General features: G+C 46.1%; 2 protein-coding genes across 4 annotated transcripts in view; one reads left to right on the top strand and one right to left on the bottom strand.

The window, feature by feature from the left end:
* The window catches only part of LOC119400073 (ATP-sensitive inward rectifier potassium channel 12), a 127,042-nt gene extending 113,078 nt beyond the window's left edge, over nucleotides 1–13,964 (top strand). For all 3 annotated transcript variants that reach the window (XM_037666997.2, XM_037666996.2, XM_037666998.2), the window contains 6 exons: nucleotides 72–326; nucleotides 1,071–1,265; nucleotides 1,669–1,953; nucleotides 3,966–4,313; nucleotides 6,867–7,123; nucleotides 8,892–13,964. In XM_037666997.2, coding sequence (XP_037522925.1) covers nucleotides 72–326; nucleotides 1,071–1,265; nucleotides 1,669–1,953; nucleotides 3,966–4,313; nucleotides 6,867–7,123; nucleotide 8,892 — 1,341 coding nt within the window. In that variant the 3' untranslated portion in view covers nucleotides 8,893–13,964. The remainder of the gene's footprint in view (nucleotides 1–71; nucleotides 327–1,070; nucleotides 1,266–1,668; nucleotides 1,954–3,965; nucleotides 4,314–6,866; nucleotides 7,124–8,891) is intronic.
* Nucleotides 13,965–16,236: 2,272 nt separating this feature from the next.
* LOC119400072 (ATP synthase subunit d, mitochondrial) lies at nucleotides 16,237–24,358 on the bottom strand. Its single transcript, XM_037666994.1, has 5 exons — nucleotides 24,157–24,358; nucleotides 23,132–23,228; nucleotides 20,264–20,335; nucleotides 17,394–17,456; nucleotides 16,237–16,534 (listed from the first exon to the last, which is right to left on the bottom strand). Exons 1-5 carry the CDS (start codon nucleotides 24,276–24,278, stop codon nucleotides 16,364–16,366), a joined length of 525 nt encoding a protein of 174 aa, XP_037522922.1. The 5' UTR covers nucleotides 24,279–24,358; the 3' UTR covers nucleotides 16,237–16,363.
* Nucleotides 24,359–24,649: the final 291 nt, after the last annotated feature.

The raw sequence follows: 24,649 nt of genomic DNA, 5'->3' as shown, positions 1-24,649 counted from the left end.
AAGTGCTCAGCAGACGCCCTTGAGTGTGCACGTGATGACACGTGTGCAACAATGTTCACCTTCTCCCGCAGGGCGAGACGAGCACGAGCAGCCGGCGCATCTTGACCAAGCACCTCTCGCTGAACGGTTTCCCGCGATGCGCCGATGCGGCCGGCAACGGGGGCAACGGTGCGGAGGACTCACCCGTGGTCCGCTACCAGAAGGCCAAGATCATCCCGAGCAGGGTGCGCAAGAGGGTCATCTTCAAGAACGGCAGCGTCAACCTTTCCAAAGAGCACGTCTACAAGCGCTCGCAGCGATACCTGCAGGACATCTTCACCACGCTGGTAAGTTGAAGGTATATGCTTCACCGAATGCAAACCAGGACTGTGGACGCAGTTAACAACGAATGTCTATTAGATATCCATGCAATGCTTGCTATATCCATTAGACATCCATAGAACGCTATGGACATCTACTGGATATTAGATGTCCTGCAGGACATCTTCACCATGCTGGTGAGTTGCAGGCATGCTTCACAGACTGCGAGCCAGAACTGTGGACAGAGACATGCGCATGCAGGGTTCTCCATGAGAGGGGACAAAGCTTCAGGTTTTGTCAGAGAGGGGGCAAAAGTACAGGTGTTGCTACAAGGCACGCAAGGTCATTGAGTGTACACAGGCTACATGGCCGTATCTTGATGGGTAGGGATCAAGAAAAACAATAAAAGTACTGCTCTTATTGCATTGGCTGTTGGCTCAGCCTTAGCTTGATGGTTGTTGGAATGCTGACGTGTCTTTCAGGAGGAGAGTAATGAAGAGCACATCTCACTCACCCATAGTGTGAGGCATGATGTGCTCCTCTCCCAGTTCTGGGTGGCTGTGCATAATGATTATACGAGCTCCTTGTGTTGTACACCTGAGCAGATGCACACAGGTATATATCTAGCTCATACGGCCTGCTCCTATGGCCTACTTTAATCAAACGCCACCGCAACGATGGTGAATGGAGGTTGTGCATAACCGAGAATTTCCGATAAAGAATTCCGTCCCCTCACTCCTGTTCCTTCCTTCCTTCTTGCTCCCTCTCAGGTTGACATTCAGTGGAGGTGGAACCTAATGGTCTTCTCTATGGGCTTCATCCTGAGCTGGCTCGTGTTTGCCATTATCTGGTGGCTCATCATGTTTGCACACGGCGACTTTGACCCGCACGAGGGCGAATGGACACCCTGCATTGTCGAAGTCACCTCCTTCACGTCCGCATTTCTGTTCTCGCTAGAGACGCAGGTAAGCATGCGTTATTCCTGTCGACTGGGCGGGTATGCGCCACTGAAAACGGGTATGAGCCAAGCAGCTCGTAGGATGGCATAGGCATGCATTATAGTATAGTATAGCAAAAGGGTGGGAAAGGAAAGTGAGGTTGAGGAGGAGGGAATGGAGGAGGGGAGAGGGTAAAGCATTTTATAGCGTTGTATAGTATAGTTTATCAAAGAGGTGGGAAAGGGAAGTGATGGTGAGGAGGAGAAAAAAAGAAGGGTAAGGTCACTAGCTCCGCTATTTCCTCACTCTTCCAACTATAGTTGCCATCATTATACCTTTCCTTCGTTCCTTTCCTCCTCCTCCTCGGCTTCCTAAAAAATCAAAGAACTAATCAAACTACGCGTCTCATTTTTGACTTTTCACTACGCAGCACACCATCGGTTACGGCAGTCGCGCCATCACGCCCGAGTGCCCGGAGGCCGTGTTCATCCTGTGCATGCAGTCCATCACGGGCGTCATGATCCAGTGCTTCATGGCGGGCATCGTGTTCGCCAAGCTCTCGCGTCCCAAGAAGCGTTCGCAGACGCTGCTCTTCTCTCGCAATGCCGTGGTGTGCCTGCGCGACGGCAAGCTCTGCCTGCTGTTCCGAGTGGGCGACATGCGCAAGTCGCACATCATCGGCACCTCCATCTCGGCGCAGATCATCCGCAGGAAGGTAGGTGGCCAATTCTCACAACCCGCCTCCCCCTCCCCCCAATTGAATATTCTAATTTAGACTTCAATAGCCAGTTAAAGGGCCACTAAACGGAGCCTACTTTTTTTTAACACCTAGGTGTTAAAAAAGCTTGTTTGGGAGCTCCCAAACAATTAAGCTTGCTCATCCATTCAGAAGGCTGCAGTCATAGGCGTGCGCACAGGGGGGGGGGGGGGGGCGCCCCCCCCCTAATCACCTAAGAGGGGGCCGCAAAATCTGCCCCGTACATTGACCCTTCTAGTCACCTGAGAGGGGGGAGGGGCGCAAAATCTGCCCCATACATTGACTTAGTAGGGTGGGGGGGAGGGGGCGCTGCGATGAACCTTTGCTCCCCCTGATGGGGAACCCTGCGCACGCCTATGGCTGCAGTGCAGGCTTGGTCTTGCGTTTTGGGGCGCCGACGCTCGAAATTGCTAGCCGCTGCTACCGCTGCTCCGAGCGGTCGCTGCACGGTGAGCTTGAGTACGCTGCCGTAGCGTGAATTGCCCATCCGAAGTTCCGAGGAGCCAGTGGGCGAGGCGATTCGTTGCTTGCGACGGAGCACATTAATTGCGGCTTCTTCGCTTTCCCATGTCCCCTAGCGTGATGTGATTGCCCGCAAAGTTTGGATTCGTCTCGGACGTGGGCGCCGTGAGTGTAGTTAGGCCTATAGCCACGACTTCGAGCAGAAAGCTCGGTTGCGAGCTTTCTGCTCGATGCCCGATGTTTCAAAGTAGGTCATGCTCGATCGCGAGTACAAATGGTTGTCCCCGGATGGTCTTCGTCACGAGGTCCGAAGTGCTGACGAGCAGAACCTCCAAACGCGGGTTCGACGAGTCAACGCTATTACCCGAGACGCGCGAGTCTGCGATGTAATCAGGGGCGTAGCCAAGGGGGGGGGGGGGGTTGGGGGGTTCAAACCCGCCCCGAAATTTTTCAATTTTGCTTGCGTATATATATACACACACAAACAAACGCACGCACGAACATACATAAAGTATGGTTGAACACCCCCCGAAAAAAATTTCTGGCTACGCCCCTGGCGATGTTCGTGACAAGTGCGGCGCGATATCGTAATCTGACGATTGAGCTTCCGCTTGAAGCTGCCAAAGTAAAGCGTAATTATATACTAAATGATCGTCGACGCGCGAACGTAGAAAGCGCGTCACTAAGTAGCGCGATTTTTGACAGCCGTGAACTCGCGACGCACAAGCAGCAGACGACGCTCTCACGGAGCGAGCATCGGTCCAATGGCGATACGTGCTGGAGCAACATGGCAGAAGCAGCCAATCGGAGCCCTCGAAACGAACGTCGAACGTTTGCTTTTTGTACACTTGTTTCTGAATGGAGGAGCAAACTGAAGCTGGGAATTTGAATACGGAGAATTGCTCTTTCCGACGAGCCAATGGCGGAGCCCGCGGGTGCGCCGTTGCGGAACTATAATTTTTTTTTGAAAACCATGTTTTTTTTTTGCGATTTCTGCATTAATTTTCGCCACCTCGGCAGGCGCAGCAATTTTTTGACAGCACTTCTGTGTAGTTTTCAGTGAAGGTATTTCGGAATCAAATAGAAAAAGGGCTACGGAAACTGAAAATGTGACTTTCAGAAAATCGATTTTTTTTTGTTATTTTCTGCGGTCAGAAAACAGCGTCGTCCCCCATTAAGAATAAATCTGTTCTTTGACCGCGTTTGTGACTCGTAATTCTCTCTGGTTATAACCAACCCATTGAGACCCAGTCAGTCTGTTGTAACAGTTTCTGGATTTTAGATACTCCCTTTACAACACACCAAAATCCTCTTCACATAAAAGTCAGTTGTCATGAGGTTATGCTGTATGTGTGTGTGTGTGTGTGTGTGTGTGTGTGTGTGTGTGTGTGTGTGTGTGTGTGTGTGTGTGTGTGTGTGTGTGTGTGTGTGTGTGTGTGTGTGTGTGCATGTGTGTGTACGTACATGAACACAATGTACACATTGTAACACATAAGAATTCTATCCAGGTGACCGCAGAGGGTGAGGTGATCCCCTACTACCACACACAGCTGGACGTGCGCTTTGATGCGGGCACGGACAGCATCCTGTTCATCTGGCCTGCCACCATCGTGCACGAGATCAACGAGACGAGCCCTTTCTACAACATGTCGGCCGAGGACGTGCTGCGTGAGAAGTTTGAAATCGTGGTCATCCTCGAGGGCACGATTGAGTCGACGGGACAGTCCATCCAGGCCCGGTCGTCCTACCTGCCATCCGAGCTCTTGTGGGGACACCGCTTTGAGCAGCTGGTGCGCTTCCAGAAGGATTCGTCCGAGTACCTCGTGGACTACAGCAAATTCAACAACACCTACGAGGTGCGTGCATGGTGATGATTTATTCAAGCAGAGCTTGTACTTACTGACCCGTTAAGCTGGTGATGGTGTTCCAAAAACCCTCCTCACCCACAGCTGGCACACACCAGGGAAGTAATAAGCAAATCTAAATAAATTTTCTTTCAGGGGCTGGGATTAGCACTTGGATCCCCCCGTTCCGAAAGCAAACGCCTTGACCACTTGGCCATGCACCCATGCTTGCCCAATGTGAACTGAACTGAAGCATATGAATGTGTTCTACTGATGATGCAAATAACAATTGGGAATCAGCACACTTGCTATGGGCACTTCATTGAAATATTTCCTGTTGGTGGACTAAAAGTGACCTGCTGGACAACGCGTGAGCTTGTTATTGAGAATTGCACATTTCGGGAGAATTCCGACTTCGAAAAAATTGAATTCCTAACCCACGCTTCTATGCTCGCATGCATGATGGTCCTTTTCGTGGGCTGTTCTACAGGTTGACGAACACTGGAAAGAACATGACACCACACCGATTTCGCCCAAAAACAACGTTCCGGAGACAGCTGCTACCTATAATAAAACTCAACGCTTACGTTAGGAGGGAGCATTGCTTTATGCGAAAGAAAGAAATAAAAGCAGTAGGTCAGGCACACTCATGCCAAGCTTCGCTTGCCTCATTTCCCCCAGAGGAAAAGGGCCCCTGAATTTTTATTTATTTATGTATTTAAATATTTATTCAAAAATATCATAGTCTAAGTTAGACCATAGCAGAGTGGTACATCTACATAAGAAAGGTACATTTGGGCAGCAAAAGAAAACCAAACGAGAGCAAGGCAGTTTGAATTGTATACAGAACACTTAAGATGGAATGCTCTTTAAAGGATACCAAAGATTTTTGGGTTACAGCTTCGTTAGACAGTTTATTCAAATTGTTTATTGTGCGAGGAAAGAATGAATATGTAAAGGAATTGACTCTTTGGATTAAAGGCATAATTATTTGTGAATGTCTGTGTCTAGTTGCGTAACCTGTAGATGGAATCAATATGTAATGTGTTAGTTTTGTAATGATCCATTTACCAACTGATAAAAGCACCTAAGTCTACAAATATGGTTTCTGTTAGTAACTGGCGGAGAATTGTCTTTTTTTATTAATTCGCTAATAGAGCTGTGGCCACATGAGTTGTAAATGGATCTTAGAGCCCTTTTTCTGTACTCTTTCAAATTTTTACTTTGAAGTGGTCACAGATGATGATATAGTCAACCACCTTCATGGCGTGCATGTATACTATGCTGTGGGGAATCTTCAATACTCTCGCGTCTTAGTAGAAACTGAGGAGCTAGCGGCATTCAAGCATATACAATGCACACACCTGCTGGTAAATTCGCAAATATGACAAAAATCCCAGAAAGTGTCCTCCAAGATTCTCGGCCTGTTGCTGGCACCACTTAATCTCAGAGGCCATGCCCAAGCATTGTGCTGCTCAAGTTTTTGGGTTCTACATCATTCCCAGCAAGCAGATATCGTACCTTATTTTCTAGTTTTTGGTATAAAAAATGCCTGAATTTGTGAGTTCCTAACGCGTCCAAGTGAACACAGATAAAAACAATTATTGAATATAACAAACTAAATGGAAAATTTATTGCCACATTGCAATAAATATATATTTATAACGAATATGCAATATAACAAAGCTATTTTTGTGTCAGCTGCAACTATGTTACAACTTGATGTTCGAATGTATTTGAAACACAAAATATTACATCATGTCATTTAATTTCTTCTCTGCTTGGCTGTGACTAAAATGCTCGATCAAAATGTTTGCCAAATTACCCATAAACAGGCAAAGAAGTCTCTAATGACATCAACTGCTGATAACCATCGCCTCAAAGAATGATTTGTTTGCCGGAATGTTGCAGTAGTAATGTCACTTCAAGATAAACTGTAGTCGCTTACAACCTAAAAAAAAATGTCAGGCTCCGCCCACAGCCATCGCTCTCCCCCCCACAGAGAATTTGCATAAATGCTCTATCCAATAGCGTTTGCTCATTTTCATGACATCAAGCACTTCACTAGGTTTTCAGATAGTTGACTTTCCCATACGGATGCACGCCTGTGTCACGGGTTTTTAGGTTGGAAACTTGAATGTCCTGGTAAGTTTCATCAGGGATTTCGACATCGCTGCTCAGCCAAATGTAATATCTTCGGTAATGGTGACAAACCTTCAACTTTTAATACGTGTAGCATCTACATTAGCCGAGAAAGAGTACTCGCGGTTTGAGCAAAAACCAGCTGCACAAGTGCTTTTCAAAGGTGAAGGGCAGGCGCAAGCACCACGGTTGTGTGGGGGGAGCCCACATCTACACTCAGACCTCATTATAACAGTCACATCTGCCACGAAAATAACTTCGTTATATCCGAAAATTCGTTATAAACGTTTATTTGTAACACATTCTATTACAAGACTATTCCTCATTTACTTCGTTATAACCGATAATTCGTTATATCCATGTTCGTTATATCGAGGTTTGAGTGTACTCTCAGGTTGTAACCGAGTGTCTATTTGTTTGCAGGTGGAGACACCTCTGTGTAGCGCGCGAGACTTCTACGAGTACCAGCGGATGCTGCGCAGTGCACCGCGGATGGTTACACTGGGCACGCCCCTACAGGCGATGACCATCGACGACCGTACCCAGTCCGGTCTGACGCAGCAGCAGCAACAACAACAGCAACAGCAGCAACAACATCCTGCTTTCAAGAGGGTGACGCCAGAGAAGTTCCTCAACACCGCGGGGCACCTCATACCTTTGCAACTGCCCAAGGAGCTTTGGTGAGTTGTGTGCAGTGTGATTGCTGCAGTGGGGAGTATGGGTGAACCTGCACTAATGCTTTCTGTACAGACGTTATACGGGGTCTGTCCACGAGATCTGTTATACGGGGTCTGTCCATTGTACGGGGTCTGTCCATTATACGAGGTCTGTCCGCAAAGTAATGAGACTGGGTCTGGTAAAAATAATTTATTGATCCGATAGATAGATATTTTTTAAATTCTTCAAAATAGTTTTCTTGGGCGTCAATAAGTCGAGTAGAATGCGATTCCCATGCTGCGAATGCTGCCTGAAAGTCAGCTGCCATGACATCTATCAGAGACACTGTGACAGCCCGTTGGATATGGCGAAAACACCGTCAAAACGGTGACCTTTTAGGCTTCTCTTGAGCTTTGGGAACAGGAAGAAGTCTGCCAGACTCGCATCAGGGCTGCATGAGGACTGCATCAGCCAAGATACGAGCCTGGCAGACGTCTTCCTGTTCCCAAAGTTCAAGAGAAGACAGAAAGGTCACCGTTTTGACGGTGTTCCCGCCATCCAACGGGCTGTCACAGAGTCTCTGAGAGAGGTCACGGCAGTCGACTTTCAGGAAGCCTTTGCAGCGTCGGAATCGCGTTGTACTCGGTTTATTGACACCCACGGAAACTATTTTGAAGAACTTAAATAATATGTACCAATCGGATCAATAAATTATTTTTACCACACCCTGTCTTATTACTTTACGAACAGACCCTGTAACGTTGAGCCCAAGGAGCTTTGGCAAGAGGTGCCATGTGATTATCCTATAATCGCAGACAAACTTTTCTTGGCAATGAAAGGAAAACTATGGGGTGGAGTTTCTACTCCTAAACAAAGTAGTCCGTTCTGGCGCCCATTTTTTACCGCCGCGGAAAGTTATGGCTGGGCGGCATCAGGATTGCATGGCATTTGATTTGTCTGCTTAGACGACCATTTGTGGGTAGTGTTCGTCGCAAGTTTCTCAGGTGACTAGACGAAAGAGCTAGAATGAGATAGACGTGCAGTTGAAGACGCAGAAGCCATTGAGTGTTTGAGGTAACACGTGAAAGACGGCACTTTCTCACGCATGCAAGAACGCAAAATGACGTGTAAATTAAAACAAATAAAACATATCTGACTGGTGTGTGTTGCGTCCTGCCTCAAATTGCTTCCTGTAAAAACGGAAGCAGTTTTTTTTTATTCTTGCGTAGAAACCATAGATACAATTGTGGGACTGCAATCATCAGCGGTAGTATTCTCACAGTTTGGCTCTGAAGCCTCTGCTTCGTCGTCAAGAAAAGTTGCCCATGAATATTGTGAATGGTCCCAAGAAGCCGCGCTAATATTTTCTGCATGGAGGTCGTTGTAAGGCTGAACCTAGCAGGTCTAAGAAATATTGCCGTTTGAAACACTCTTACGTTTGTTCCTTTAGAAAAGGCGCACTAATAGCCGTGACGGTCTAGTGGTTATGGTACTCAACTGCTGACCTGAAGGTCATGGGATCGAATTCCAGCTGAGGCGGCTGCATTTTCGATGGAGGCGAAATGCTAGAGGCCCATGTACTTATATTTAGGTGCACGTCAAAGAACCCCAGGTGGTCGAAATTTCCGGAGCCCTCCACAACGACGCCCCTCATAATTATATCGTGGTTTTGGGACATTAAACCCCAATATAAACAAATAAAAAAGGGGGCACTAGTGCACATTTGAACTTTACGTCCTGCATGTATACTTGTAATACAACATCCGCTTTTCTCTTTCTGTTCTATTCTAGATATACCGTCTGGAGGCTCCACGCCGGAGTCTTACAACTGATGAACGACTTTGAGGAGCACATCTTTCGGCAAGATGTGATGTGACAAGATGCACACGTCGCCGGTGGTCAACTCCGATTCGACAGTTGAGTCGAACAGCTGTGACGGTTCCGCACCGGCCCTCGCAGGCGAATGAAGCGAACGTATTGTCCCGCCAAAAGTGCCTTGACAAGCTGATGCAAAGATGATCGCCGGCTTGATGCTGCCGACGAGCTCTGACCGATAGCAGCCGTGATGGTTTTCTTCGAAGTACAGAGTCCCAGGCGAGTTGGTAGTCTATACCGACTCTTCTTTGTCTGTATAGTTTCCATTTTTTAAAAACATATTCTGCTCTCCAGTGACATGGTGAGGACCGAACACGACTCCGTCACTTCTACCGCAATGGACACACCCCGCTTCCCTGTTTACTTGGTGCGAAGCAACGTGATGTCCAACCAGTGCTTCGGAAAAAGTGCATTTGTTTAGACGCTAGAATGGACATTTTTTTTTTTTATCGTCGCACGCCCGCTGTCAGCGAGACGTCGCGTGACCAGACTTTCCGATCAAGACGCATTGATCAAGACAATCAAGACCCGGTGAAATGCGCACATTGTGTGCGTGCGGTGTGTTGTTGCTGGCACCATGGCGTTGTGACACACAGTGACTGAGATGTGAGAAAAACATTGTGACGGACACATTGTCACAAAAGTGTTGTGACAGAAGCGCCATGACTGAAGTGTCTTTCAGCGCAAGAGGAATGGTTTACAGTGGAAAGTGTTGGAAACGCAACCCACAGGCTTTATTCCAACAGTCGACATGTGTCTTTGTACTGTTTTCATGTGTGCGGCTGATAATGCCTCCTCGTGGTGTTGCATTTGACTGCAATTACCCTGTGAACTTTTGCGGCAATGCTGCCGCAACTGCAAAGTGCGGTAGGCTTGTTATAGTTAAGTTGCGTAGGCTAATTGTGGTTAGTTCTTTACATTCTTTAAATTGAGTTTTAAGCCTTTTTGTTCTTCTTCCTCTACTTAATAGTGCGAACGAAGTGAGACAGAAAGATTCTGTAGCAATCAGTTACGTACCGTTATGTCAGGCGATGCGACGCGAGAGATGTGGCCACCTCGGAAGAGGAACGTATTTAAATAAGGCCACTAACGGCGCAGATTGTCCAGGTGCAGCGCTCTTAAGCGGACTCAACCGAAAACGGCACCGTCTGCATGGTGCAAGAGCAAACGCCACTTTAGCGCTGTGGGAGATCCTTATGAACATAAGCACACAGCAGTCGTGCATATCCTGAATTTGCCGCGAGTACGGTGAAAGGCGAACAAAGACACACAGCGTCTGGCCTTCTAAGCATAGATGGACTATCTATTGCCATTGCTGTGTGCTATGCAAAGGATGCGATAGAGCATGATCCTGCAGCATTAGCTGAAGAAATACTTGCTCGCTCCTTATATAAGCATTGCTCATGTAAATACGTAGCTCAACTCGGATGCATTTCACCGTAGCTTTTTAAATATATTACTGTTTCTTTTTTGCTTACCTATACGCATGCGTGAGACAACCACAGTGCATGGGCTGCTACTATGTTAAACAGGCAAGTGCTGACAAGGGCATAACAGGTTGTATCACAGCTTTCGAGAGCATTCAATCAGTGTAGGTAAATGCGTCTAATCGTGCAATTTCTGCGGATAAACGCGAACCCTAATGCATCTCAAAAGTTGCCTTTGGCTAATACCTTGCACTTGAAGGTCCTCCACTTCTTGCAAAGTGTTGATGAAGGCATTTCAACCTCTTTGTTTTGAAAGGTTAATGAAGTTTCCATATTGTCCAGAAAACAGGTTTCGCATTTTGCATTCATATACATGCGTGCAGAATTGGCATACTTAATATTTCCTACAACGGCTTGTCAGAATGAAAAGGCACATTCCATGTGTCCAGTAATGCTTTCTGGACACGCTGTGCGTCCAGAAATGCAGGCATGTCCGAGCAAGCCTGCATTTCTGTGATGCTGTAACTGGCACGCATTGCTTCTCGGACCAATGAAAAATGCAACTGGGGACCAATGTTGAATGATTGTGTGTGTAAACCAGAGTTCTTGTGGCAGGTACAGTTGGAGTGTGCCACATGATTATCGCAAGTGTAGGCTGCTTTCGCAAGATTCTCAGCCTGTGACGAAGGCTCACAACGGCGCTTATTTTCACGGTAACGCTGTACAAAGATGTGGTACTTTGCATTATTCACATCAGTTGTGCTTATCACTCATACACTATCAGAACACTGCAGCCTCATTCTTCGACTGTACCAATCTGTTTAGATGCTGTTTCCTCTTGTGTGACAGAAGAGGAGATTCGTAGCAAAATTAGAAAAAACAAATCGGCGATACTGCCTTGGTAATCTTACGATGTTACATGTCACAACGCGCCGTCTAGAGTGATATTCTGAGGGCTAGCTGTGCTATCCATAGTTAGTATCAAGCAACACAGTTCCCTTTTCCCAGCTTGAAGGTTGACTGTAGGCTCACGTTCAGTGTAGCTAAGGATCAACTCCGCAATTTCTTCACCTCTACTAAACAAAATCTGCTTGCGATGCTTAGGTTTTGTCTGTGTGATAGCATCGAATATGTAATATAAGGCTGTGGAAATTTTCGTCGTTTGTGCAAATGGTTTGTATATCTGGGCACCACTTTATGCAGCCTAAAGCGAGCTTCCAACAGAAACTAAATGAAAGAAACAAATGAGGCTATTTTTAGAAATATTTTCTTGTGGCTCAAGTCAGAGTGACAGTCCAGTTAATTTTGTCATGTTCTTGGCATGCAAATGTCCTCGCTATACGCATAATTCATTGTAAGCATATATGTTACACAATACTGGTACAACTTCTAAATTACTGTAGTACATCCTCTAACTCACTATACTTAAGTTCTTTATATTGAGGTTTGAAAATTTCCATCTGCATCTGCAGTAGCTGGCGATGGAAAGACAAAGTTGTCTGTGATAGAAATTTTGAGTAAGGCAATAATTTAGAGTTTTCCTATACCACCTAATAATGTGTTTCCTTACAGCGGCGAGACGACTCCATAATGTGCAAATATAAAAAACCAGTGAAAAACTTCTAGCTATATGCCTCCACTGTTGCACAGAGAAATTGCTTTGCAAGCAATACTTATCATTCGGCTCTTTGGACATATCGCTTGGGACATATGCTGAACACATCTCATTCTAGGTAACCTGCTTTTGAAATAACTCTTGTCCAGGCGTAGATACAAGAAGTTTCATCACTCCGCATAACTGACTGTCCTGACAATCCTTTGAAATTGCATAATTCTCCAGTGTGATGTTTGTTTAGGTAACTCGCAAGCCTCTGTGTGGTCCAGTAATGAAAATGTGTATATACAAGTAAGAAATTCCGAACTGCAGTCAGTGTTCAGCTTTATCAAACTGCTGCATTCAAAAGCAGGCTGTAAATTGCTTTACTGAATTCAACGCTTTGGAGAAACTGAAGGTTCTAGCTGTATTGTGGCACCTACTAATCATATCAGGAGGAATAATTCAGAATATGAAATTTTTGTGGAATCATGATATTGCCGTACAGCACCTCTTGCTGTACGGGCACAAGGTAGGTTTACGCGAGTCTTACAACCGTTCGCAAATCTTCCACGTGAAATGTCGCATCTGCAGCGAACGATGTTAATTCTTTCCAGCTGTGCTTGTCAAACAGTGCAGAAAATCCATTGTACACCCAGTGACAACGCTACTTTGGATAACTTTGAGTCAACACAAGACACATGTTGTTTCACGTGCACATAAATTAATCTAGAATGTTACAAATAATGCACAGATAAGTCTACAGACTACACATAGTGTGTTTTAAGTCTGAGGCATGCATTCGGTGATGAAGTTTGAAAACCTGACATGTGAAGAGAGCCTCATTTTTAGTTGACGTAGTACCCATACTACAAACAAGCTTTCATGTGTCGACTGTTCTGTATGGCTGTCGAAAGATGGCACTTGTGTCATTTGTTCCATGCTTGCTAGTGTTTCCCACATTGTAGAACAAGTACATCAAAGATCTATCAAAACTGTGAATATCTGCATGCAACCGTATGACAATCCAACTATGACTAAGTACAATTAGATGCGCTGCTAAGTGTCTTGGCATTAAATAGCATCATAGGGCATTGATAAAAAAATAAATAAACGTGACAGATGCAAATAAACGTAACACTAAAAGAAATATCGCTTGTTTTTTTTTGCTTCTTTGCACCGTCCTGAAGTTGACAGCTATGATCATCTATATGAAGTTTTCCCATTCTATCACTTTTTAACATCGTTTGAGAGCGTATGAAAAAGAGAGAATCTTGAAGGGGCAGAGGCGTTTTTTTTCTATACTTTTGAATTAACCTCTCGCATTTCATGATACACGTGAGACCGGTGACTTGTCCATATAGTGTGGAGTGGCTAGGATCATTTTGCATTGCAGCGAAAAGGAAAAAAAAGAGTGTTCTGCGCAGTGTCATTCGGCCATGTGCATCTCGTAGTTTTTTTATCGTGTTAGGACGATTGCTTTCAGAGAGAACTTTTGGGGACCACAGGAAAAAGTGTTGCGACCAAGCGTTTGTGGCGCGAGCGTATTTTATACCGTCAAACGTGAAACTGTATCGCACATGGATGTACAGTGACAGACATCTTTGACGTTCTAGCGCCTTTCGTAAAAAAAAAAAAAAGTTTTCCAAGCAACGAATGGACAGCTAGGAGAGAACAAAACATATACTGTTTTGTTACGGAAAAACAGTATTGAAGGCACGAGTCAAATATATAAATATACATATATACATAGTTCTATTACGTATTTTTTTGACAACGAATGGCTGCAACAGCTTGGGAAGCTATACAAATGTCGTTTTGTTGCCTTTGTTTATTCATTTTTTAAAACTGATGTTTGAAAAACACCAGTTGCCAAAGTTGTTTCGTTGTTGCAATGTTTTTTAGAAGTTTGTCCCTTTCCGTTTTTCTTAATGTACATAGAGATAATAAAATATTCCTTTAAGTATACCCCCCATTTTGTCGTCATTGTTCATGTGCTGATATACGCGCTTATATCTCACTGCACCCTTTCCAGTTGGCAAGCTCTTAAAGGGGCCCTGCAACACTTTTACAAGTAGCCACGGAATGGCTTCACTAAAGGAACTTGTTGCCTCACGAATTGACTGCCGCAAAAATTTTTAGAATCCGTCCAGTACGAACGGAGTTACAAAGATTTGTCGCACGCTGTAACTGCTTTCTCTCTTCTCTCGCCCCGACTAAAGCGCTGGAAGCTAAGCAGGGGGGGGATGGTACGGGGGAAGAAGGTACGTCACGCGCGCCTCCTGACCCTGACCACATTTTCTTTTTTATTTTTGAACGCGTGGCGTACTTTCAGTGTGCGCGCGCAGTCGAGTGGCGGCCTCTTGCGGCGGCCGCAGTAACTACCGAGCGCGCAATGTTCAAATCAGCCAATGGCGTGGAAACTGCCTGTGTTGCCATAAGCATCATTTTTTGTAGAGAGAAGAGGAAGCGCTTTTTAGCTGACTTTGCAAATTTATTGTAAATCCCAGGCCGCGTGTTGCGCTATAATGTTTGGCTCGCGTGTTCTCGGGAGCCTCGACTACTGATCGGCAGCCTTTTCTGACCATGATGAAAAAGTGTTGCAGGGCCCCTTTAACATGATGGAGTTAAAGAGCTCGTTTTGCAGAAATTCCAGTGACAGTGTTATTGGTTGCGGATGAAAAAGCAGCGTTGTCCTTGAGTGAAAAATTGCAATGGATGCAATCAATAACAATCATGGGTCCGAAACGGAATCGAACACAAGCCATCTGTGTGGCATGCAGGTGTTGAACAACAGAGCCATGCCAGTGCTTGAAATTGTTTCGAAAAAAAAATTTAATGTTTGCGCTAGGTCACACAAAGCAAACCATGGGCCGGTTGCCGCTCGTACTCCTCGTCGACCGTCACATCTAGCCTCGAGATGCGCAGCTTCCTCCTCGGGAGTTCGCACTTTTTTAGGGCACCCCACGACTCTCTAGGTCCGCTTGCATGCCCTGCTAGTGTGCTTGGATAGCCGAGTGGTTAGGACACTCGCCTTCAAATCGAGGGTACGCAGGTTCGAATCCTGCCTCGTGAATTTTTTTTCCGGTAAAAATTTTTCTTTCGTTCTATCTTTTCTTGTGTTTTGGTTTTCGTTTTGGATAAAAGGAATGGCTCTTTGTGAACCTCGCGAGCCGATTTAAATAGGCCCTTTTCATAATTGTAAAGCTAGCTTTCCTGTGGTCCACTTAGCCCAACGAAAGGCGACTAGTCTGTTCTGCAAACGGCGTGTTCAAGCGCAGTTTGCTCGCACTACGACGTGGTAAATGTATATTCAGCTCTCTTGATGTAAACATGCATAATAGACCAGCCCCAGCCCGCCAAACTAGGACCTCCTCTCCACTTGAAGCACAACAAGTGCCGCCACTAGTCGAGCGAATGTGCAGCGCAGGGAAGCGCACCTGCGGATTACGAAAAGGGTCTACGAGCCTAAAAGGGCCGATGTGGTGAAGTGGGAATGCTGAACTTTTGCATCACTTTGTCTTTCGACATAGCGGTTGCAGGCCACACGGAGCCGACAGAATGAAGCTTAGGCAAATCCATGTACTACCTATCGTTCCCATGCTGGCTGAAGCGATGTGCATTACAGTTTCCATAGACACCAGCGCCAGATTTCCCTTCAGTCCCTTCATGATCTCCCTTCATGAAACCATGCAAAACACAAGTTTTAAGCTTACATACACACCACACTGTACCCACAGCTTGCATTTGGAACTGAATGGGCCACGAGGAAAAAGACCGGAGCAAGAAGTACTTTTTCTGGAAGCATCGAGTAGTGAGAGCTTCTATCAGCCCCGTCGCTTTTGAAGCATGGATGCTTGGTCAAGCAGTCCCAGCAACCCTTGGCGAAAAAGTGGTGCCACATCCACCACACTCTCTCCTAACACAGTGGCATCGGTAGAGGCATTGAGCCTAATTAAGTGGTTGTCGTTAATCGACTTCTAAATAGTTACAAGAGTGAGTGTCAGTAAACAACTAAGCCTTCGTGATAAAATCTCAATCCGGCTTTTCGTTTCTTCACATGGGTACAATAAAATATCTTCAAAGCCTGAAATAAAGCATGCGGAACAACACAAAACAGTACCACTTGATAGGCCTCTCCGCCAATCGCACTTGTCTACAACTCCGGCTTCGGGGTCTACGCTCACGCGTTCAATCCAGAACTGTTTTGTGTTCTGGCTAACAATCACCACCCGCAGACTGCTACTAATGTAAACCTCTTTACTTCGATCTCTCTCGCATGCTTGGCTCATAGTTGCTAAGCATGACGAAGCCACACTAAGCGAAGCGCGCGTCTGTGAAGACTGCGGCGTGCACGGTGTAGTGGTCTAATGGTCGTCGCCCTGGTCTGCGTAGTCCAGACTGTCGTCGTAGTCGGTGCTGCCGTCGTGCGGCCAGTACGTCGGGTTGTCGACGTCGATCTTCTCGTGGGGGAAGTAGTCCGCAAAGTCCTCCATGGTCATGTGCAACGCTGGGATCATGGCCTCAAACCTTGCCAGCTGTGTAAAAAGGAGCAGCGACAGAAATGGTTGGCTTTAAAATACAATTCTAACACTCTTGCTACCAAGCCTCGGAATTAGCTCGCACTCGCTGCACGATTAAAAACGGCAAGAAACGTTCGACATTTGCTTTCTTTGCATCAGATAATTAATTAGGTAGACTTTGCCCCATATTCATAAACCAACCTTATCCTGATCTGGCGTTTTCTTCATCCGTATTGTGCCTTTAGTGTGTTTTTTTTAAACGAAGTAGGTCAGTGTTTCCAAATATTTTAGTTATCTTTTATCCTGTTACAATTGTTATGCCTTACATGGGGTGTACAGAAACTTAAGGAAAACATAAGATAAGGATATGGTTGCTTTGTGAATACGGGCCTTTGAGTAATCGAAGGTCCTTTAAACGGAACAGTTTCTCACACAATCGGTTTTGTAACTTGAATCCTGCACCACTGTTGATCTCTTGGTAAATGGAACTCCTGTTAAATGTAACATATTTTTCTGGTCCCTTCAGGTTCCGTTTAACAAGAGCCTACACTGTAGTTTAAGCTTGTGGGAGCAAAGTTTAAAATTACGAGGGGACAATAAAACCAGCATACATCTCTGCACTGCCTAACTATTCCCCGACAACTGTCGCTGTGTTTTTTCTAGCTGGAGAACCAGGCAAGCACACAAGGCAAGTGTAGTGCTGCGTGGCTTGGACCTAAAAATATGATATTACTAGGAGATCAGGTCAAAAATGGAGCCGTGCTGAGCCCCAAAATCCTGCGTTTTTTTTTTATAAAGTACCGGAAGAAAGCAAAGGCCCACATAACGTACATTTCACTGCAAATAGAAAAAAAAAAAAACAACTGCCGTGTACCTCTTTCTTGTACTCTTCAATGCGGTCTTTCGACTCCAAGATGAAAGCTGCCATCTCTTCTTTCTGCACAGAAAATAAACCCTCGTGTTTAAAATGAGCCAACCAAAATAAAGAAGTGCAAGCAACAAAGCAATAGTTGTTTAATGGGATACTGAACAAAATTTTTACCGCCGAGATTTTCAGCCATACTGAAAGATTGGGCGCTGAAATCAGTAGACGCAACCTTTTTTTTTTAGTTTAGCAATGTGGACTGCAACAAGGCCATGCAAGTGCACGAACAGGGTCAGGTACTGCAGAAGCATGAAAGAAATGCCAGACTTCCTTATGACCTTTTTAAAGGGGTACTGACCCCTTTTTTCGAAGGTGAGTTTACTCCGCCATACAAATCTCCTGTATGCAGAGACAGCTCTGAGCAAGTGTGAATCTCAGCAAATGCTGATATTTTATTTTGATATTAAAGTCAATTTTTCCACAGTGCACCTACAGACATCGACACTAGCTTGACGTCAGGCTACAGTACCACTTCTGGTGACTTCACGCAGCTGTCTGGCTAGTTGTGATTATTTTAGGTACCAAAACTTCCAAGGTGGCCGCTTGCGCGGCACCAAAACATTCAAAATGGCCGCTTGTGCGTCACCAACGGAGCCAAGGTGCGGAGTGGCCGTGGAAACGTCACTGTATATTGTGCGAGCACGTGACGAGAAACTCGTACCATGCTGTGACGTCAGGGTACAGTACGAGTCGAAACTAGTTTTTAAGCACTCGCGCTCAGCACTACCTTTTCTAGGCTCTTGAGGGCTTGACCTTTCATTTGACGCAAAAAAAGACACCTGAAAATTTTCCTGTCAGTACACCTTTAAGCCTTGACCTTCCAAATAAATTATTTTGAGGCAGAGCCGTGTCCAATGCGTCTGTTTTATTATATAGCAGCACCCTTTCCCAACTTTTAACCGCATGTTCATGCGATACGTTTCCCAGCTACTGCATTGCTTTTTCATGGTGCGGTGAAAAGTGTATTAAAGGGTTTCTACTGCACCAGCTAGTCTAATGTCACACAGGCCAACTTAAGGGCACTTCAAGGTAGTGCACTTGGCTGCAAATGTCATTCGCACACTGTCACACGAGAATGCTTGGTGACACTCACTGCAATGTTCGCCAAACTCACTTCACTGTGACGGAGTGTCTAGCCTCGGTAGCAGTGGCTCGAGAATAAAGAAGTTATTATCTGAAGCCGAGTTCAGGGTATTCTTTAAACTACTGTTTTCGTTATTAGAATATTGTTATGCACTAAAACACAATACAGTCGACGTCCGATTTCCCGGACGCCTGAAATTCCGGACATGCCTGATTTCCCGGACTCATCTGTGGCACCGTCAAGTTCCCCGTAGAGTCAATGTATTAAAAAGTCCGAAATTCCGGACGCTTATAGCCTTCGCCATCCGATTTCCCGGACTTTTTACTGTTAACCGCCAACCCAAAGTCACCACCGACGCCGCCATTTTGATTGTTTTCATTTTCATATCCTTGAACCCGCGCATCAGCAGCAACGCCGCACCGCGCCGCGGCTGCCGTCCGTAACCTCGAAACCGCACGTGTCAATCCGTTGCCAGCCGTAGCTTAGCCAAGCCAAACCTCACTGTGTTCGTTCACGTGTTGTTTCGTCAGCTGTGCCAGCTCCGCGGTCGTGTCTGTGGTTGATCGTTTGCTGCTGCGCGCTACCTTCAGTGATCACGTTTCCCGACCTTCAGCATCCACCGAGTTCCTAGCTGTTTCGTGCTGCGCTTTTCGTCGAGCGGATTCGCCGTTTACAGCAATGGCACCGACTGCTCCTTCGTCTTTGTCCGCGCCTTCGAAGCGCACAAAGCCACCTCGTAGGCTCACGATGACGAACTGCCATCCGCGGACGTTGCCTTCGACGATCTGCGCGCTGGCGGCGTGTTGATTCCAGCCGAGATAACCCTTGAGGGCTTCGCCGACGCTGACAAAGACCTCGAGCTATGTGCGGAGTTGACCGATGACGAAATCATTCATCAAGTTACGGAGGATTCCGATGCCGACACCGAGAACGAAGAGCCAGCTCCTACACAGCCAACGAACACGGAGCTGACGCGAGCACTGATGACACTGTCATTGGTGTACAGCGCAACATGACGTTGACTGAAATTGAGGCAGACATAATCGCGGGCAAGTGGACCGTGCAAAAGAAATAAGCGACTTCTTTGCGCCCAAGTGCTGACCTATGAGGTAGTGCCGGCCACGTCGTATTTTTTTTTTATAAACGGCTCTTTTCAGAGCCACCTAAACAATGCATTGGCTGAATTGCTATGGGAATATTGTACTCCGGCTGTGACCCTCTCCGTCAGCGAAAATACCTACCAAAAATGTGCGTTTTCACGTGCATTCGTTTTTCCGGACTGCCCGATTTTCCGGACGTTTTCGCGGTCCCTTGAGGGTCCGGGAAATCGGACGTCGACTGTAGACCACAAAAAAAAAATGCTTCTCTGTTCTTGTTCTCAGGCAGTTTACAGCCACGGCCACCAGGGCCATGCCCAGTACACGCCGTGCAATGGCCGCATCTGCTGCGTTTGTGCCTAAAGTTTATTTTAAGGGCTGTTTATAGCTATAACACATTATCACCCAACAAACATTGCCTGAAACAACAAATACTTGTTGTGCTGCTTAAGTACCCATTGCCGTTAGCATCACTTCCAAAGTGCACTTTCCTTTCTTATCTAGCAGCGCACCACCAAAGTGACATTCTGGGGGCTTAAGTGCACTTGCTCTAAATGATACGAAATTTGCCAGTGACCGGAGCATAATGTGCTGCATTTCAAAACCGGCAAATAAAGTAGAGAAGGTGCAATGCTCACCGCAGCCTGCTCCTCAGCATCGATCTTGGGCGTCAGGTGCTCCTTCGGGAAAGGCACGCTGAAGGCCTTGTACTGAAAGGCAACAAAGGAAAGGGAAAGTCAATAAGAACCCACACTCTGGAGGAGTTCGTACTTATTTTACAGATACTGCCTGCCCTTGCACAAGGCTATCACAGGAGTAGAAAAGAAGTACACAGAAATGATTCCTGAAACGAAAAATAATTATCTTGTGCTATAAACTCTAACAGATAAACAGCCAAAATTAATAGCGTCAAGAGACATATAAGCAGATAATACAATTAAATGCACCAGATCACTCAGAGGCAAAGAAATATATGTTAGTTACAAATCAGAATATGAGCTATGTGTTTAAAGGGCCAGTACACAACCCCGCAGGTCAAAACTGTGCGATGAAGCGATAACTGCGCACTTGTACGATGTGAACATGCTGCTGCGAGAGTTCTGAGAATAAGCACTGTAATAAGGAAGTTACAGGGTATAGAACAACCTGATTCGGCTGCTTTCGGTTTCTCACTCGGCCTTCCCAGACTTTTCGGCAGCAAAGACGAGTAAGCGTAGCCTGCTGTTGTGACAACACCCACTTTAGCGCGGCCAAAACCGCATCACCGCCGGGCCAAGGTGCCGTTTCATAGCGTACAGGACCAATCGACGAAGTCGGTGCTACGTAAAGTTGCCCAGGGGCAAGTTTACATCATTTCGCATACGAATAGGATTGGACAGGCACTGGAGAGGGGCATGGGAATCATTTTTCAAAATGGAGCGTCTGTGCGGTGCGAAGCGCTGTGACATTCATAAAATGTGATTGCCGCAGCTCTGTGCACGAATTGGCGAGCTTGTTTGGGAAACGTAAAAGAAAAGTCGGAGCCTACTTACTGGCTCTTTAAGAATAAATCAGTGGATGAGCATGAAATGGCTTTTTCAGATAAACAATCCCATTTGCTCATACTTCTTGGAAAGAAGCTATATTTCAAACGATCTGCACAGACGAAGCTTTAGTGAGCTGGCAAGATGAAAATGCACATCACAATAAGAAACGTGTAGCAGTCATTAGCGACGAATAAGTGTGTCGCGTAACGGTCGAAAGCTGCGAAGCACATCTTCTGCTCATCTACTGCTTAGCTGACATGCTTAGGGTGGCTGCCTTCGGAAAGCCCTTTGGTACCAATGCTCTTTGATATATATATTTCTTTCAGTTTGAAAACTACAGTGCATGGAGTGTCCTCTGGTTTGACACATTATTAGCCCAACAAGCTCACTCATTACCGTCATCTTTGTGCAGTCGCAGCCATTTTGTTTCCCTAATGTACAACAAAATTTGCACAGCATGACATGAGCGTATGATGATCATAAATGACTGTTCATAACATAAAAATTGTGAAACGCGTGTCTTGTAAATCCTGATCTAGCCGCCTGCGTCTTTGTGCTCTCATGGCCATTTGCTTAGCTTCATATATACCACAATTTGCATAGCCCGACAAGAGTGTATGAGTTACATGAATGGAATGTCATGACCAGAATATTTTTACCTGAGTGTGATGTACACTGCCTGCTTCGCATAACATCAATTCCCACAGTGCATGGAAGCCAGCATCTCGGAGGCGCTGTGTTAACGTTACGCGTGTGGAACGTTCCATGTTTTCTTCCATGCGGTTGTGTTCGACATGTTTTTTGCCTGGCGTTCCAGATCGTAAGTGGAAGCAGAAAAAGGCCACTTTTCTGTGCATTCTCGGGGGTAGTTTCCAAACTGAAAGGAACTCTAAGAGCATCGTTTGGTACTGGGCTCAATTTGGGGGACTAGAGTGAAGTTCTCTGCCAACTGCGACGCCACCTTTCTAATGAAAAACCTACTTCCTCTGTAGCTTCGTGCTACATTCGGACCACCTTCTGGCTCCGACGGGCGACGATCTCCATTTCCTGAGACTATTTCCATCTTGGGTATTTGCTCCCAACTTTGTCTACATGCCATTGCATTGTCGTGCACATATTTTTATTCGCACACAACACATTTCATCGCACGTGTAATAGTGTTTTTGGTGCACAGTGACGCATGACGTCGTGCAATAAAGTGTCAACAAAGAGCGAAGCTTGGCCCCACTTCACCTCAACAAAGGAAGTTCAATTAAGCGCGGTTTACATGCCTCAAAAGCACGACTTGGTTATAGGGCACATCGTAGTGGGTGGTAGGCTCTGTGTCGATTTTGACCACCTGGAGCGCTTTAATGAGCATCTAAACCTTAGCAGACAAGGGTGTTACTTACAACGAAGCTATATATGTCTAGGAGGTGAAAGGAGGTGGTGGTCCACGAGCACGTTTCCGAAACTATAAGAAGCAATGCTAGCATACGCTCCCTTGATGGGCCTCCGCACTTGCACTAGTTTTCTCTTCAGGTTTTGTCAGCATATACAGCTAGGGAGGATGCCTGCAGCAGCATGAATCATTGCCGACAAAGTCCTTTCAGTGTGCTTAATGTCCTTTCAGTTAACGTTATCGAATGCAAAGTTTGAAGTACGTGTCGCTTAAATGTGGTGACAGAAATGAAAAGCTACAACAGAAGACAATTCGATAGATTACAGCTCGTAAGAAACACTAGGGGCTCATGTTTCAGTTAGCTTCACTTGTTAAGCATCTGCACTGAGTGTTGGGCGGTATTTTGTTTTTGCCGTAGTGCGCTCCCCGTCACGATAGGGATTCCCGGTTCTCGGCTTCAGCCAGGGAACCGGGAATCAAGCCCTTACCCTGGAGCTCAGTAGCACGACACCTTTGCTGCTGAGCCTTGGTGCCCTCCATGTGTGTTCATTATGTATTGCATTGCACTGGACTACGACTACTGTATGTATACCACTCACCGACTTTTCGAACTTCTCTACAAGAGCAGGATTCGCCAACCGGGAACGGTACATGGCGAAGTCGATCGGAGGCGGGTTTTCCGGCAAGCTCAGGACCCTGGGAAAGGAAAAGAAAAATTGAAGCCAGTTCTACGACACAAGAGGAGAAATTCGGCCTTGTTGGTAAGACATGAAACCATATTTAGCGCAAAGCAACACAAGGACGAATAGGGAGGACACAAGACATGCGATTTCGTTGAAAGTTGGTGCACGTGTTGTGTCCTCCTTGTGTTGCTTTGCGCTAAATATCATTTCAGTTGTACGAATGTGAAATTTGAGTAAACAACAGAGCTGGCAAGCAAGCGCCACCACCTGGCAAATGAAGGTTGAGTTCTTTCTTCGTCTTCTTTCTATATTGCTCTCTCCTTTCCCTCCTCCTAACCGTCACATCACCACTTCTCACCCTCACTTCTCTTTTGCTATGCTATACTGTACATGACTATGCTATGGTTTACTCTCTCACCTCATTTTCCTCCTCAGCCTCACTATCCTTTCCCATCCCCTTGCTATACTATACTATAATTTACTATAATATACTATGCATGACTATAGAATGTTCTGTGCTTAACTATACTATGCAATGGTATGTCATGGTTTTACCCTCTCCCCTCCTTCCTCCTCATCCTCACATCTCTTCTCCACACCCTAACTTCCCTTTCCCACCCCCATGCTATACTATACTGTGCATAGCGGATACTCGCTATCTGTAGCGTACACCCGCCGAGTTTTCTGAAACGACGGCCGGCACAACCTCAAGCTTAAACAGCTCCAGGGTTACCGAAACAAGGGTCACCGAAACCATTGCCCACAAATTCGTTTGCGCAGCTGCGTGGCTACGCTGAGAGAAGCCGACACGCTAAAGAGGATAATAAAAAATAAACGAAAGCGCAATGAAAAAAAGTTTTGACCCCCACGAGTCGGCAAACGGGCGAAGCACCGACATGGGCGAGTCGAGATTGGGAACAGATGCGCTCCCGGCGACGAACCTGCGAAGGTAGCCATCGGACTTCGACTTGAGGGCCTGGAAGGACTGCTTCTGGTTCGATGGGACGCGTTCGGCGAAGGCGGCCCAGTCGACGGAGGACTTAGCGATCCTTCGAGCAGCCATGTTTCACGCAAGGAAGGTGACCGATCGACCGAAGATGGCTCACTGTGGCTGGACTCGATGTGATCTGCGACGTAGCCAGAAATCGAGCCACCATAGGGGTCGTCGAGGTCGTGACGCGTTTTTAATGTTTTTAACTTGAGAAGCATAGCATGAGAGATTAGCAACTATTACTTGACGTGCACTTCGTAACTAATCACGAAAGCAGTAAGCTCGTACTATTAGTATCACCAGAGTTTATGCATTTATCATATAGAAAAAGGAAAGATGCAAATGAAATCAAGGGTCGGTAAAAACGAAACAGGAACCGCGTTTTTGACGCTGAAAATCGCGATGTTCTCATACGCGCTCTTGTGTATTACTCTTCAGTAGCG

Source organism: Rhipicephalus sanguineus, chromosome 7, assembly GCF_013339695.2.
Source record: "Rhipicephalus sanguineus isolate Rsan-2018 chromosome 7, BIME_Rsan_1.4, whole genome shotgun sequence".
In the NCBI taxonomy this organism is placed as follows: Eukaryota; Metazoa; Arthropoda; class Arachnida; order Ixodida; family Ixodidae; genus Rhipicephalus; species Rhipicephalus sanguineus.
This window is presented reverse-complemented; position numbering and strand designations above follow the sequence as displayed.

What these genes read in the sequence shown, in the direction of transcription:
- LOC119400072 (XM_037666994.1), bottom strand. Translation starts at nt 24,278, where the DNA reads ATGGCTGCTCGAAGGATCGCTAAGTCCTCCGTCGACTGGGCCGCCTTC. An exon ending in TAGAGAAGTTCGAAAAGTCG is followed by an intron (nt 20,336 to 23,131) that starts GTGAGTGGTATA and finishes GTTGCCTTTCAG; the next exon opens with TACAAGGCCTTCAGCGTGCC. An exon ending in ATGCTGAGGAGCAGGCTGCG is followed by an intron (nt 17,457 to 20,263) that starts GTGAGCATTGCA and finishes TTTTCTGTGCAG; the next exon opens with AAAGAAGAGATGGCAGCTTT.